At 39.8% G+C, this 16,932-nt stretch overlaps 1 protein-coding gene across 1 annotated transcript; it reads left to right on the top strand.

Annotated features, from left to right (window-relative positions):
* Window positions 1-2,990: 2,990 nt before the first annotated feature.
* Window positions 2,991-4,700, top strand: LOC149255796 (uncharacterized). Its single transcript, XM_089455139.1, has 2 exons — window positions 2,991-3,847; window positions 4,286-4,700. The coding sequence occupies exons 1-2, from the start codon at window positions 2,991-2,993 to the stop codon at window positions 4,698-4,700; spliced, it is 1,272 nt and encodes a 423-aa protein (XP_089311265.1).
* The last annotated feature ends 12,232 nt before the right edge of the window (window positions 4,701-16,932 follow it).

The raw sequence follows: 16,932 nt of genomic DNA, 5'->3' as shown, positions 1-16,932 counted from the left end.
GAGCAGTTCAGAATTTTACACAGCAAATACCGCACAGAAATGAACCTGTTTCTCCACCGAGTTCATTCACTTCATGAGCAGTTCAACGGACTCAGCAATAGATGCATTCACGCTGAGGAATCGCTGGCAATCTTAAGGGAAATCATGGAAGCAAAGCAGAAAGATAAATCAACATCCTCAAGTGCAAAGCCAATGGAAGCAGACCAGAACCCAGAGGATTCCACAGCGAGAAAGATCAGTCGTATTGACATTGATTAACTATGTGCTGTAAATGCAAGTTTTGGTGCCACCAGTAAGTCCGAATTTATAGTAGCAATAGATGTTTTTTAGCTAGAAGTTATAGAAATCAATTCAAGGACAGGAACCTCATGCTTTCTCCTTGGATTTGTAATGCTCTCGAAGCAATCTATGTATGGCTTCATGCCTTATTCCCTTTTTCAATCAATATATAGCAGCCGATCTTGTCAAAAAAAAAAATTATTGATGTTTTAAAAAAAATAAATTTATTTATAAAAAATATTGTAGTCAGAAGCGCTTTATAATTAAGTAGAAAGATATGTTATTTTGTGAAATTAATTGTAAAGATAATAAAATAGAATTAGGTTAATAAATAAATAAAATAGTAATAAAATAATTTAATATTAACTATAAATAGAATATTTTTATTTTAATTTTAATTTTATTTCAATTTTATATAGAGAAATAAAATAATCTAGATTGATTTTTTTTGAGTTATGGAAGAAGATGTTATAAGGTTATGTTATGTTATGTAAATATTTTGATTTGGCCAATTACATAAGAATAAAAAAATAAAATGGTTAAAAAAAATAAAATTATTATTGATGATTAATAATTAATAATTATGGTTATTAATAATTAATAATTTTAGTTATTAATAATTAATAATTATGAATTTTACAAGTTCGTTGGCTCGCTGTAGCTCCCGCGCGCGCCTTCCTTGATCTCTCGGCGATCTGCTAGCGGCTGCCTGGGCCTTGGCCCCAGCCATGGCCCCTGTCTTGGACCCTTCGGATCCCCCTTCGGAAGGGATGGATCCTCAAAGCGCTTTCTCTGCCCTGGTGAAATCGCTGCCTCCGCAACGCCCCAGGCCTGCCCTCTCAAAATTTGTGAAGAAGTTGGATGGGCTCCAAGAGGTTCAGTTACCCCCAGTCTTGCCCCGCATGGCCGCTCTGTCTCTGGCTGAAAAAGGCCTCATAGGTCAATTCACAGGCCTCTGGCCTTCTCCTAGAACCGTACAAAGATGGGTGGAGAGAAATTGGACTGATAAAATTCAAGGGAAGATCTCCATAAGGTTTTGTGGGAAAGGATATTTCACATTCCACTTCGAATCTAAAGAGGACAAGGATTTAATTTTCAGAAATGGGCCCTATTTCATGGACTCCAGGGGCCTGTGCCTCAACAAATGGACTCTAGATTTTGACCCTGAATTGGACGTCCCCAGTGCTGTTCCGGTTTAGGTCCGTCTTCCCCATCTCCCACTCCACTGCTGGGGAGATGAATTTGTTCATGTCATCGGGAATGTAGCTGGAAAATACATCGACCGTAGCGAACCGAAAGAGAACATGCAGGCCTGTGCGAGGATTTGCGTCGAAGTGGACCTTGGCAAAGGACTCCCCGAAGCGATAAAACTGAAGGTGGACGAGTGGAGCCATATCCAGCAGCTCGATTACGAGCAGATCCCCTTTAAATGCAAGGTATGTCACGAATACGGCCATTTTTCCAATCGATGTGCTAAACTTGTTGATGCAGAGAGCGGTGATCAAGAAGGCCAATGGGAACCTGTCAAAAAGAAGAAGTCCACCCCGGCATCCAAAGCTCCTCTGGAATCTGACCCTCTTGTTCCCTCTGCTCCCCGTCCCTCCTCATCCTCCCCTCCCCCTTCTACCCATCCCCCTCCTGATCCGCCCCTCCCTTCCTCTTCTAACCCTTTTTTTGTTTTATCTTCCCTCGATCCTCCCCCCGAGGATCCTTCTCAGCCCCCCTCACTCCCCTCCGATCCTTCAGATCCTTCTCCCCTCCTGATCATCCCTTCGCAGGCTTCTCTCAATCCCCCCCTTCCTAGGCTTACAAGAAGCTCGTCCAAAGACCATGGATCCTCCTGCGACTCCTTCAAGAAATCAGGTCCTGGTAGAAAATCTGCCAAGCAGCATAGAGACGAGAACGCTCAGAAAGACATAGCCATGGGCACTCAAACTCCTATAGAAGGTTTCATCCTGGGCAACATGAGAAGGAGATAACTCAAGAGAGGCGAGCACCTCTCTGTAAGCCAAACATCCAATGATGAAAATGATGTCTTGGAACAGTAGGGGTCTAGGGCACCCCTCCAAAGTTTTAGCCCTCAGAGAACTTATACACAGTGAAAAGCCAGAAATTATTTTGATTCAGGAGACAAAGCTAGAGCAGCAAGAAATAAGAGGAATAATAGATCAGCAGAAACACTATAAAGGTTGTACCAGTGACTCAAGAGGAGCTTCCGGAGGTATTGCCACCCTTTGGGATCATAGCAAATGAAACTGCACTTCAGAAAATCTACACCAGCATTGGATCAGAACGGTTTTGGAAAATAAAATAGACAATCAAACTGCAGTTATCTATAATGTATACGCTCCCAATCAATACAAAGAAAAGGAAAGTTGTTGGGACGATTTGAAGGCAAGCATCGATGGTGAAACAACTACAGATATTATAGTGGCTAGCGATTTTAATCTGATTCTTCATGCAAATGAAAAAGGGGAGGATGCTTTTCGCCTAATCCCTTCAGAGGTCGTTTGGAAGCTATCATTAGGGACCATGAATTTGTGGACATTGTTCCAAAAAATTGTAGGTACACCTGAAGCAACCGCAGGCTTGGCATTGGCAACATAATGGAAAGGCTGGACAGGTTCTTAATAAATGTTTCGTTCCTCTCCTCCTTTTCTGTGGGGTACGCTAACATTCTATCCACCTCAGCCTCGGATCATTACCCCATAATGCTCACGTTGGAAACTCACTGCCCTCTTGGGCCAATTCCGTTTAAATACAGTCCTCTCTGGAGTTGGGATCCGGCTGTCAGAGAAATTGTTCAGGGATCCTGGAACCAGCACGTTGAAGGCTCACCAGGTTTCATTTGGGAAACTAAACTAAAGAGAATCAAACAGGCCATCAAAGAGTGGGCAAGAGCCAATTACAAAGAACCTGAAGAGACCAAAAAAAAAATTAAAAATGAACTTGAATGCATCCAAAGAACGATAGAGGTTCATGGTCTCTCTCAACAGAATAAGGAGCAAGAAGGTGCCCTCTACGCACAGCTGAGTCACATAAACAGAGAAGAAGAGATAAAATGGAGACTAAAGTCAAGGCAGCTCTGGCTGCAAGATGGTGACAAAAATACAGCTTTTTTCCACAAACAGGCCACGGCTCGAAAAATCAGGAACAATGTTAGCTCAATTTTGGACAATGAAGGCAATCAGCAAAACACCCAAGAGGCCATCAGAAGAGCTGCCACTGATTATTACAGAGAGCTTCTAACTGAAACCAAAGGAGAAGAGGATTACGCTGATTTTCTTCAATACTTGCCCAAGGGAGTTACCAAAGAAATGAATGACAGCCTGGTAAAAGAAATAGAAGAGGAGGAAATCAGAAGAACGATCTGGTCTATGAATCCTGATAAGGCTCCCGGGCCTGATGGATTCCCCATTTGTTTCTATAAGGCTTTTTGGGGTTTAATAAAAAAAGACTTGACTAAGATGATCAGATGGATTCAGAGAAAGGGCAAAATAGGAGGATATACTAATGCCACTTTTTTGGCTCTCATCCCTAAAGAAAACAGGCCCACTTCCTTTGCTCGGTTTAGACCCATTTCCCTCTGCAACTCCTCATACAAAATTTTGTCTAAAATCCTTGTTGCTTGCCTTAAACCCCTCCTCCCCTCTTTGATTTCAGACAACCAAGGAGGATTCTTGGCCAACAGACAAATTACTGACTCCATTCTTTTAGTTCAAGAAGCCATCCACTCAAGCCTCTCTAGGAAGGAGAAAGGGTTTATCCTTAAACTCGACCTCGCCAACGCCTTTGACAGAGTTAGACACTCTTTCCTTACAGCTGTTTTAAAAAAGATGGGTTTTGAGTTGCCCTTCATCAGCCTCATCACTGCTTGCATCTCTGGGCCTTGGATTTCCCCCTTGGTTAATGGTAGACCGGGTGAAGCCTTTTAATCCTCCAGGGGTCTCAGACAGGGTTGTCCCCTTTCCCCGTATCTATTTATCCTTATGGCTGAATCTTTTAGCCAAGCTCTGGACTACAACAGAAGAATGGGCCTCATCACTGGAATCAAATTTGGGAATGGAGCCAAGAACATCAATCACTCTCAGTTCGCCGATGACACCTTGCTTATTGGAGGAGCCTCCACCACTATAGCAAGGAGGTTCAAGACTCTTCTCGACAAATTTATGGGGTACTCAGGAGGTTTGGTTAACCAGTTAAAAAGCTGTATTTTTGGATGGAATGCATCAAATCAGGTCATCCATAATATCGCTAATATCTTTGGCGTCACTTGCAACCTCGAGTGGACGCATTTCTCCTATTTGGGCATGCCTGTGAGCCTAAAACCTCTGAAGGCAGGAACTTGGGACATCATCATTGACAAGGTGAAGCGGAAAGTACAGCAGTGGGGTTCAGTTTGGCTTAATCCAGCAGGCTGACTCATCCTCCTTAAATCTGGTATTTCTTCTCTCCCCCTTTATCGATTCTCTCTGTATCAAGCCCCTTCCTCCTTTCATAACAAAATGGAAGTTATCCTCTGTCACTTCCTTTGGCAAGGAGGGAAAACCGATAAAAAGAAATTCAATTTAGTAAGCTGGAAACATGTCATTCAAACCCAGGACAGAGGAGGTCTCGGCGTCAGATCCCCCAAATTTCAAAATCTTGCCTTCGGAGGGAAGATAGTTTGGAGGCTTATCACTGGTCCTTCAACATGGTGGAAAAGGGTTTTGGAAACCAAATATCTGAACTGCCCGAGACAGCAATTGCTTGATTCTGCTATACCCATTAGAGATTCTTCAAAAATCTGGAGCCTTTGTAAAAAAGCTATTCCGTTCATTGCCCAGAACATATCCAAAGTGCCCAAGGGAGGAGACAGTATTAAGATTGGAGCTGATAAAATTCTGGGACAGCAACCTATAAAAAGTCATGAAGAAACCATCCCAATTCTCTCCTTTCTCAGCAGCAAGGGTATTCATTATCTGGATCAGATTTCTAGCTGGGATCCTCTATCCCACCTTTGGCTGGGATGGTCTTTCCCTGATGTTCCCATTGCTCTCAATCCTAGCCTTGCCTTTCTGCAGTCTCTCCTCCACAGCAAAGCTCCCATCAAAAAGAATGAGATGGATGGCTTTCGATGGGACCCAACTGGCTCTGATTACTCAGTTCAAGCAGCCCACCAGCAAATTTTCCACAACACTTTCCCTATGCCAATATGGAACTCCTGGAGAATGGTTTGGAAGTCAGAGGCTCTCCCAAAAATTAAATTTTTTATCTGGACCTTGCTAAAAGGGAAAATCCTAACAGTAGAGAATTTACAAAAGAGAGGTATCAACGGTCCATCTTGCTGCCCCAACTGCTATGCTGCGGAAGAATCTATGCAACACCTCTTTGTAGACTGTTCTTTTGCTATTGACTGCTGGAAAGAATTGTATCCCATTGATAATTTCCCTTGGGTCACCCAGCATTCCATAGGTGAAGTGATACAATACTGGAAAAAGAATTGTCCTTGGAAAAATAAGAACAACAATTTAGTGCAGAGGGTCTGGAACACTCTCCCATACACCATGTTATGGAGTATCTGGCTGGTTAGAAATAGAAAAATCTTTAAGGATAAGAATTCGACTTCAAGATCCGCCTGCAACAAGGCAAAAACTCTAGCTCTTGAAACTATCTCTGTCAAAACTCATAGCAACATTGATGCAACTGAGTACAGTGTTGAAGAAAGGAGCTTCATCAGCTACATCTTGGACAAAAATCACAGCACTCAGAATGGCAATACAATGAGAGCTCAGCGCAGTCAGGAAACCCACAGTTGGAAGATAAGGCTCAAAGAGGAGGAGTTCGCAATTTGGTTGCAAAAATGTAACAGTTTCTACCTTTTCTTCGATGGAGCATCCAAGTCAAACCCAGGTATCGCAGGAGCAGGGGGTGTGATCTACAACGCCAATGGGGACTGTGTCCTCTTCTATGAATGGGGCTTAGGGAATATCTCCAATAACAGGGCAGAGGCGTTGGCCCTATATCAAGGTCTAAAACAACTCATCAAACTTGGTATAAGATCAACAAAAGTCTTTGGAGATTCTTCTATAGTCATTAGTTTAATGGCTCAAAAAAAAAATTCTCCGAATGCTCTCCTACAGCAGGTCATTCAGCGCTGCCAATTCCTGCATCAGACAATGGGAATACTGCAGTTCCACCACATCCTCCACTCTTTAAATAAGCAAGCAGACAGGCATGCCAACAAGGCCTGCGACAGGACAATCGACAATCTGATATGCAATACAGAGGAGTCTCTACAGCCTTTGCCATGATTCGATTCAGTCCTCCCAGCATTAATCCAGACAACTCTATCAAGTGGAAACGGTTTCAGATCTTCCAGGCTTGCAACAGGATCATTAACAACGCTCGAATATGGCATAGAATCGTTCCATATATTAATCTGCTATCTCTAACCAATTCTACTCATCCCTACCAGAACCGTTTCTTCTCGTCCTTTGTTTGCGTAGGTTCCAGGCTTCAATGTGACCTGGATGAATCTATTATCTCATCCTTTGCCCAAACTCAGCTGATGATCCTTGTCGCCCCTCTCTGTAAACAGCGGCACCCAATGTGGACTGCCTCCCCGCTTCTGTTAACATAACTCAGATGCATTGCAAATGTCAGTTCTTATTGCTTCAATTTGTCAGAATTTATCCCAGTTTAGTCTCTCTCAAACCCGGAACAAGCAGGACTAAGGAGAAAATTTCTTTCTGTAACTCCTTTGATCCAGAGCCTCCACGGCTTTTCATGTATCTCAGGAACCCATGTTCCCGTTTTTTTTTTTTTTTTTTTTTTTTTTTTTTTTTTTTTTTTTTTTAATATAGCAGCCGATTCTGTCAAAAAAAATAATAATTAATAATTATAATTAATAATAATTAATCAATATAATAAGGAGATGGACGGAGTTCTGCAAACCTTGGTGATGGCTAGGGTTTCACCCTCGCTGACCAATCCATGCTTAGTTTGCATGAATACCTTGCAAATCTCTTAGTTTCCATGAATAATGTTTACAAAACAACAAAGATCGGGAAAAAAACTCAAAGGCCCAAATGGTGGGAAAGAGCTCAGTGTATTCACTATAAAACAACAAAGACCGGGAAAAAAACTCAAAGACCTAAATGGTGGGAAAGAGCTCAGGGTATTCACTATATAGTATTTAAAGAGGAAGTGTTTCACGATAAGAAGTGTTGAAAATAGCAACAAGAAAAGTTAAAAATAACATCTAGAAATTCTAATTTAATTTGTCCTTGAATTAAATTATAATTCTATTCTCATAGCAACTTGTAATAGTTAATTAAGATAAATTGACTTAGGAAATTCGAGTTGGAAGTCTATCTAGAGTCATGTAGAGTAATCCCTAAAATTTAGGGGCCCACATTGAGTTCTTTTGAGTTGTAACTAGATAACTCAAACTAACTGAGTTATAGTCAGTTAAACTAGTTCCAACTCTTGGAGGAACTAGTAGAGGTCTAGTAGTGGAGTAGTACATCACTAGTACCACACCAGTTAACTGAAAATTCACTCATAAATAACTCATACATGTCAGTTCAGAGGAAGAACCAGTTGAGATTAGAGTTTAGGGACATTGTACTATCACTTGTATAATTTTCTGTGTTGTACAGATGGTGCATGCAATAAGTTGAGGACCTATGTTTGGATTGCGCACTTATGGAGAATGGATTTCCCAATTAAACATGGGTTAATTCCTCTAGGGATTGCGCAAGGAAGTAGGGACTTGGGAGGCTAGTAAATTGGCTAGTGTTGGCCAGAGTCGGCCTAGGAAGCAGAGAGTTACATTGTACTAGTGCAGGAATTGTTCAGGTTGAACAAGCATTTTATTTTCTTCTCATATCTTCTGGTTAATGCAATATAGATAGTCAGGGTTTTTAGCAGTTGCTTTCCCCAGAGAAATATTGTGTTATGTGTGATTGATATTCTTCCTTTTCTACTTATTGTTTTCATCGATCAATTTTGGCTTTCGCTAAAGAGTAGAGTATATTCTTGTCTTGTGTTTTAGTAAATCACATAAGTTGTTGAATCTACAAGTAAAAATCTACATGGTATCAGAGCTGAAGACAGTATAGAAGAGGAGAATTCGAGTTTGTTGTGTAGGTGAAAATCAAATTTGCAAGTTCATACTTCAGAGTAGCAATATGTCATTCTACAGTTTGCGACTTGAATATGCCTTGGAGGGAAGCTTGAATTACATAGCTTGGAAGGACAAGATGAAGGCAGTGCTGGAAGACAATGGCCTCAAGGATTCATAGATCATGACATTCCTAAGCTTCAAGCATTAGATGATAAAGATTTGGCTGAATGGAGAAAGTGTGTGGCAAGAGCAAAAAGAATTATCCTGGAAGGAGTTCGAGACCACATTGTCTCGAGTCTCCACGACAAGGATACTCCATAATCAATGTGGAAGGCATTGGCGAACCTGTTTCAAAATAGCAGTGAACAGTGGAAGTTGGCACTGAAGGAAAAACTCAGAAAGATCAAGATGGAGAAGGGCAACTCAATTCTAAATTACTTGACTAAGTTCACCCATTGTCGGGATGAGCTTGGAAGTGTCAGGATTACCGTTGTCGAAGACAATATGGTGAGCCTAGCTCTGTAGGACTTCTCGAGAGCTGGCATAGTTACCAGGACTCTGTTAATGGGATGGAGAAGCTACCATATTGGGAGCGGTTGTGGTCAGATTTGGTACAGGAAGATATTCGGTGGAACACCAGAGATGGAACCTCTTCCAAATAAATGGAGGAGGAATTTGCATTAGTGAGAAAAGAAAAGAAAGCCAAGGGAAAGAAGTCCCAAAGCGAGGCGGGCGGCAAGAAGAAGGACTTGTTGAAAGTCAAGTGTTTTCACTGTCATGAGTACAGGCACTATGCCACGAATTTCCCACAGAAGAAAGAAACCAAGAAGGATCCAATAGTAGCGGCAGTAGGTGAAGCTCTAGCTTCATAATTCGAACTTGATTTCACTCTCATTGCATGCATGACCAACACTATAATGGGAAGCGTGTGGTATCTCGACAACGGTGCCTCATTCCATATGATGGGGAATAAAGATCTCTTTAGTGACTTTGAGGAGAAATACCTCAAGCAGAACATAGAGTTTGGAGATGACAAGAGGTATAGCGCTACCGGGATCAATACAGTTACCTTTCAAAGGGATTCTGTATCCCCTCTCAGAATCATAGATGTGATGTATGTTCCAGGACTAAAGAAGAATCTTGTTTCCATCACGGTATTGGAAGATTGTGGCTATGATGTGACTTTTAGTAATGGAAAGGTTTTCTTTAGACACATCACTATGAAAATTCCTATCCTCAAGGATCCCCTATTGCAACAAAACTGGATTTACTTCCCCTACTTGATTTTAATATACATTATCAAGTTATTTTCCAATTATTGAAGTAATTACTTTTGAAGCCTACACTACTTTAAATTTGATTACATGAAACAAGAAAGTGAGCAAAGAACAAGATACATAAGACACAATTATTTTTCGACAAAATTGTCCCCGAAAAAACCCAATTTGGGAAAATCAGTGCAACAGTTCTAAGGGTTTATTATTATGCAGGAGAAATATTTGAATACAAATCTAAGATTTTCATCTAGCAATCCTTTACAGAGAAAAATCTAAATGAGTTTTACCTCACTTCACCCAAGAAAATTACGGTTGATCTAGCGACAGGACTGGCTAACCCCTGTTGTTTCTGCACTGGCCCTGTGTAGGCCATGCGTCAGCTATCCTGGTTGTTATGGCAGTTCTGGCTTCTGCGTGACAAGAAACTTTCTCCTCTGCACAGGCCTTTCTGGCTCCGCGTCAAGGCTACATGGGCCCAGACTGGCCCAGCATCAAGTCTCCTGGCTATTGCGCTACCTCCACAAGCTCTCTTCACCTCTCTGTCAGTATTCTCCAAAAAGTCCTTCTCTCGGATTCTCTCTGCTACTAAATGATCACCTAGTTTAGATTTCTCAGCTTCCTAGCCCCATAAATCGAACTCTAAATCAATTTGTTCTCTCCATGTGTGTTTCCAAATGAACCCCAACCCTCCATCTTATACTTTTCCTATTGATTCTTCAACGATCGAGATTAAGTCTCTAATCAACGGCTAAGATTAAAAAATGACTTGATCTATATTCTAGATCATTCTTGAACTCCATTAAAAATATTAATTATTTTAATAAAATACAATCCTGGTGGAATTTCATCAAACGGTTTATGGGTTCTTTAGAACTCATGTTCCTTAGCCTCTCCACTAATTTTCAAGGCTAGAGCACTTTCGATGCTACCAAAAACTAACACTCCCTCTTAGCGAAGAAAGTGCTCTAGAAACAATGTCCACCTGCATGTTGCTCTGTTTATGAAGCACCCCCTTTCTGCATTGTTGATGCCACCAACACTCTATTGTTGTTGCTTTTGTATTTCTTCCCGTGACACTACCACTGCCACTGTTGCATCTGTACTAACAACTCCCTCTCAAACGTTGCATCTGCTTTGCTGCTAACACTGCATCCGTACTGCAACTCAGTTGCTGAGAGAAGCAATTGAAAAACATCCAAAATTAGCTAAACTTAACTATGTTGAGCATAATATAATGAACGTTGGAATCTGACTGCTACTAGTCTCTGACCCTCTGAATCTTCTGCGCTACTACTAACTCCTGCATTGTGCCAACTGCACTACTTCCAACAATGTTATGTGTTGATCAATTTCTGGTCCCAAGCTATTGCATCTATCCTCCAAACAATCCACCGCATCATCTGACACTAAGTCCATATCGCTACTCTTGAATCTTGGGCTCCCGTAGCAAGGAATTGATCTAAGAGGTCGACTCCTCAAGGATCCCACCCACATCTATTCCTCCCAACTACAATTCAATATCACCCCATCTCCCTCCTGGAGATGCATGGGAACTCATGGCATACTCTTCCTGATCTATCTTCACGGATGCAACCTTTGAATCATGCTTCTCATCTTTATCATTTTTCTTCAAAGGACACTGAGATGCAAAGTGACACATCTCGCCACATATGAAACATTTCACCTTCGAAATGTCCTCTTCCACTTCTGCTTTTGTTGTCCCTTCGATGCTAGAGTTGTGTTCTCCTCCTCCTTCGTCTTTGTACCACTCCCACTTCTGCCATTGAGGTTTACCTTCACTAGGTCCCTCCTTAACTCCTATTGAAGAGTTGCCCACATCTCCTCCCATGAAGGTAGTCTTTCCCTGCCCAATATACTTTGGACAAAGACTTTCCATTCATCCAAGACTCCATTCAAGGCTATCCTCACCATCGCGGTTGACTAAGTGGATCCCACTGCAACAAGCTGGTCTCTAGTGTCCTGAAGACGTTAGAGATAAAGGTTCATCCCTTCTCCTTTCTGCGTCAAAGTCTGCTGCAACTTTTGCTCCAAATACATCTTCCATTGTTGGGAAGAGCCTTCATATAGAGATGACAAGGCTTCCCACATCTTCCGGGTTGTATCCTTGCCCTGCACGTGTGAGACCACATAATCTCGAACTCCATCGAGAATGAGCCTATTTCCCTTCCCTTTCTCGGCCTTGTACTTCTTCTTTTGATCATTGTCAGCAGTAATAGCTACAACACTTTTGACGTGGGCCTCGAGATCATATTCCTCAAGAACATCTAAGTTTATGGTATTCCATATGAAAGTTGGAGGTTCTGTCCAACCTATCTTGATCTCTGAGGCCATGCGATGCCATCTCACCCAACTGTCGAATTGACTCCTCTAGTCACTGCTTAGCACTGCTCAGAAAGTGAGAAATTTGAATTTTTTGGCAGAAAGTTCTCTAAGGATAAAGTTCCCCTTCTACACGTCTTCGTTCTTTTCCAATGGCTTTCTGCCCCGGCAAAAACTGCGCCCTTCAAGCACTGTGTTGAGGCTTTGCGTTGCTCCCTCTACCTCTGCAAACTCACGAACTAGAAATCGTACCTTTGTCGTCTCACTCAGAGAGAGATTTCCTCATATCTGCTCCCTGGCAAGGACAATGCAATCCCTTCAAGGGGATTTGAATTGCTGCCAAGTGCAGCTTTCGGCCTCACTGCTCAGCATTGGATCTGCTCTTCCTATTTCAAAATCAATGCTCTGGTACCATGTGAAAATTCCTATCCTAAAGGAACCCCTATTGCAGCAAAACTGAATTTACTTCTCCTACTTGATTTTAATATACATTATCAAGTTATTTTCTGAATACTGAAGTAAATTACTTCTACATCATACACTACTTTGAATTTGATTACATGAAACAAGAAACTGAGCAAAGAACAAGATACATAGGATACAATTAATTTTGGACAAAATAGTCCTCGGAAAAACCCAATGTGGGAAATCCGGTGCAACAGTTCTGAGGGTTTATTATTATGCAGGAGAAATATTTGAATACAAATCTAGGATGCTCATTTAGTAATCCTTTACAGAGAAAATACTGGCGGAAAATCTAAGTGAGTTTTACCTCACTTCACTCAACAAAATTCTGGTTGATTTGGCGACAGGACTAGCTAACTCTAGTTGTTTTTGCGCTAGCCCTGCGTCATCCTTTCAGGCTCTGCGTAAACTCTTATTCCCTCTGTGTCATCTATCTCGGTTGTTCTGGCTTCTGTGTGACAGGCAACTTTCTCTTCTGCGCAGACCTTTCTGGCTCTACGTCAAGGCTGCATGGGCCCAGACTGGCCCAACGTCTGCTCTCCCGGCTACTGCGCTGCCTCCACAAGCTCTCTCTGCCTCTTTGTCAGTATTCTCCGAAAAGTCCTTCTCCCAGGTTCTCTCTACCCCTCTATTGCTGAATGATCACCTCATTCGAATTTCTCAGCTTCCTAGCCCCAAAAATTGAACTCTAGATCAATTCATTCTCTCCGTGTGTGTTTCCAAATGAACCCCAAGCCTCCATCTTATACTTTTCATGTCGAGTCTTTAATGGCCGAGATTAAGTTTGTAATCAACGACTAAGATTAAAACATGACTTGATCCAACTTCTAGATCTTTCTCACCCATATTTTGATTAATACCCATTATTATTTTAATTTCCCTAAGTTAGACTTAGGAACTCCATTAAAAATATTAATTATTTTAATAAAATACAATTTGGGTGGAATTTCACCAAATAGTTTTTGGGTTCTTCAGAACTCACGTGCCTTAGCCTCTCCACTAATTTTCAAGGCTAGAGCACTTTCGATGCTACCAAAAACTAACAATCACCACGGGACAGGTGAAACAGATTGATGTGCAAGTCAAGAACCTGTATGCTCTCGAGGTCGAAGATGCATGCAAAGCCTTGAGGAGCAAGGCAAAGGTTAGAGATTTGGTGGTTGAGAGGGAGCATGAATTACATCTTAACATGCAGACCCAAAAGCGACCTCATAAGCAATCTTAGTAAGTTGTGGAGCAAAGGAGACCGAGTGGAAAGATCCACTCAAGCAAAGAAGAAGTAGCCTCAGAAATTTGTGGAGAAATCTGCTCAAGCAGAGACCTCCAGTAGGGGAAATTTCGAGCCAAATGGGCAGAGGGAGCACATGTAGCCATACTTCGAGGTGAGAGGTGGGGCAATGTGAAGTAATAGTCCCAAGAGTGTAGAAATTTGGTAGGGTCCATTGAGATGTTTTGTCTCATGGATCATTACCTTACTACGGGAGCCCACAATACATAATAGCAGGATGTGTTAGTGGCAGTTGATGCAGTTAGATATTAGAGGGACAAATGCAGAGGTTAGCAACAGCCAAATACTGGGGAGCACAAAGAAAAGTTGACAACAGTGCAAATGGCACAGAGAGAGAGTCAGCAGAAGCGCAAAGTTTTCAGTCAACAGAGGCAAAGCTAGTAGCAGTCAGAGACTTTGGTGACAAATGCATCATACTGATTCAGGTTGGATGCTTTTTGGTTGCAGATATTGCAGTAGCAATAACAACAGTGATAAGAGTTACATGCAGAACATTCTAAAGGTACCGGATCAGGATAGAGTTGAATTCCTTTTTTGTTGAGAGGGAGTGTTGAAAATAGCAACAAGAAATGTTAAAAATAGCATCTAGAAATTCTAATTTAATTTTTCCTTGAATTAAATTGTCATTTTATTCTCATAGTAACTTGTAATAGTTAATTAAGTTAAATTGACTTAATTGACTTAGGAAATTCAAGTTGGAAGTCTATCTAGAGTCATGTAGAGTGATCCCTAAATTTTAGGGGCCCATGTTGAGTTCTTTTGAGTTGTAACTAGATAACTCAGTGTAACTGAGTTATAGTCAGTTAAACTAGTTCTAGCTGTTGGAGGAGCTAGTAGAGGTCTAGCAGTGGAGTAGTGCACTAGTGCATCACCAGTACCACGCCAGTTAACTAAAGATTCACTCACAAATTACTCATGCATGTCAGTGCAGAGGAAGACCCAGTTGAGATTAGAGTTCAGGGACAGTGTACTATCAGTTGTATAATTTTCCGAGTTGTACAAATGATGCATGCAATCAGTTGAGGACCTATGTTTGGATTATGAAATTATGAAGAGTGGATTTCCCAATTAAACATGGGTTAATTCCTCTAGGGATTGCGTAAGGAAGTAGGGGCTTGGAAGGCTAGTAAATTGGCTAAGTGTTGGCCAAAGTTAGCCTAGGAAGTAGAGAGTTAGATTGTACTAGTGCAAGAATTGTTTAGGTTGAACGAGCATTGTATTTTCTTCTCAATCTTCTAGTTAATGCAATATAGATAGTCAGGGTTTTTAGCAGTTGCTTTCCCCAGAGAAATATTGTGTTATGTGCGATTGATATTCTTCCTTTTCTACTTATTGTTTTCATCACATAAGTCGTTGAATCTACAAGAAGGAGCCAAAAGAAATGAAGCGAGGAAGTGTTGGTTTGGGCATTGACACTTGAAATGATAATTGCATAATTATCTTTCCATTAAATACATTTTGATGAATTGTTTAGGGACAAATTTTTCTATGCTTGTTAGGGTGTGTTTTCTCTACTTTAACCTTACATCCCAAAATATTAAATTACAGGTTGGATATTTTATGTTTGACACTATATCCAATTATATGGAACCAAGTATGATATTTGCTTGTGAGAGACCATTTACTGGCATTGTGTGTTTATGATTTGATGAGAAGAAACATGTGTTTGACTCCCTTAATCAAAGATTATTCTTGTGGATGAGTTCCCCTTTCTTCCTCTTTTACTTCATTTGAATTTCAATCCATCTAGCACATCAAATAGGGTCTGTTGGATTTTTTGATAAGAATAATTATAGTGTATTTTCATGCTTAATTATAGGGATTAGCTCCCATCCATGATGTGAGTTGTTCAATTCATGCCCACACTTTGTACTTCAAGTTTAACATTCCAATGAGGACATTAATAATGGAAGGTTATAGTCCTTAGACATTTTAATGTCAGCGTTTGCATTTCCACATCAGAACACTTATTAAAGCTCAAAGTATGATAGACTTATTCTCAACACATTATTGAGTGGTGATTTCCAACCAATTCTTTTAATTAAGAATCCAAGTATTGTTAACCTCTAGTTTTAGTTCCCCATTACAACCTCATTAAACATACTCTAGAAAAATCCATCATACATGCCTTTCCGACACAATAACAAAAAAACAATGCATTTGTATGTTATAAATAAACGTCCTCTAAAACATAACATAACAAGATCTTAAAGAGTATATATTTTTACAAATTATTATTTTATTTATTTAATTTTGAAAAATAATTATAAATCTTAAACCAAATATAATCTTCTCCGAAACAAAACAACCAAAACTAAACTTTACCTATATTATTACCTCTAAATAAAATATTCAAACTATTATTTAAATAATAATGTTTAATTAAAAATCACTATTAACCTAAAACAAAATTTTAAACCACTTCACAAAGGAAATTCCAAGAAAGAACATAAAATCTTTCTTTCTCAAACTAATTAGATTCAAGGTTTAGATTCCCTCCCTTAAAGGGAAAACATGTAAAACATGGTCAAAGAAGGAGAGATTTGTACTTGTTAGAAAATATAGTAGGAGAGATCTTCAAATCCGTTATATCACTCATAAAATTGATGAATATAATGGGAATAGAAGGCAGATTTTCCAATCTAGTAACAATCCACCGTGTAGAGAGATTTTACTTATATGTCAGGTTATCCAAATTGTAATTAAAAACATAATTGAAAAAGTGAAATAAATAATTTGATTAACGTTTTATTGGGTTAGTTAGGAAAGAAAAAATATAGTTGTGATTAATTTATTTGGGTGGGTTAGGAAAGAAAAAGTATAATTGTGATTAAATTATTGATGTTCGGAAAAAAAATATTTATAAAAAAATATTGTGGTTAGAAGTGCTTTATAATTAAGTATGAAGTTATTTTGTGAAATTATTTTTAAAGATAAAATACTACTCATGTTATTATATTAATAAATAAATTGATAATAATATTAATTATAAATAGAATATTTTAATTTTCAATTTAATTTATATTAATTATATAGAGAAATAAAATAGTCGAAAGCTATTTTTTTTTAATTTAGTTTATAATTATTATTTATTTATTTATTTTTTATTTTTAAAGTAGTATAAGGAAGATGCGCAATTTTTTCACTACTTGATATGGAGTTGTTAATTATAA

The sequence above is a fragment of the Pinus tabuliformis genome, chromosome 7, assembly GCF_031772625.1.
Source record: "Pinus tabuliformis cultivar Carrire ecotype Pingquan chromosome 7, CPIR1, whole genome shotgun sequence".
NCBI classification, from domain to species: domain Eukaryota; kingdom Viridiplantae; phylum Streptophyta; class Pinopsida; order Pinales; family Pinaceae; genus Pinus; species Pinus tabuliformis.
The sequence above is the reverse complement of the archived record's forward strand: the minus strand, read 5'-3'. Positions and strand labels throughout refer to the sequence as shown.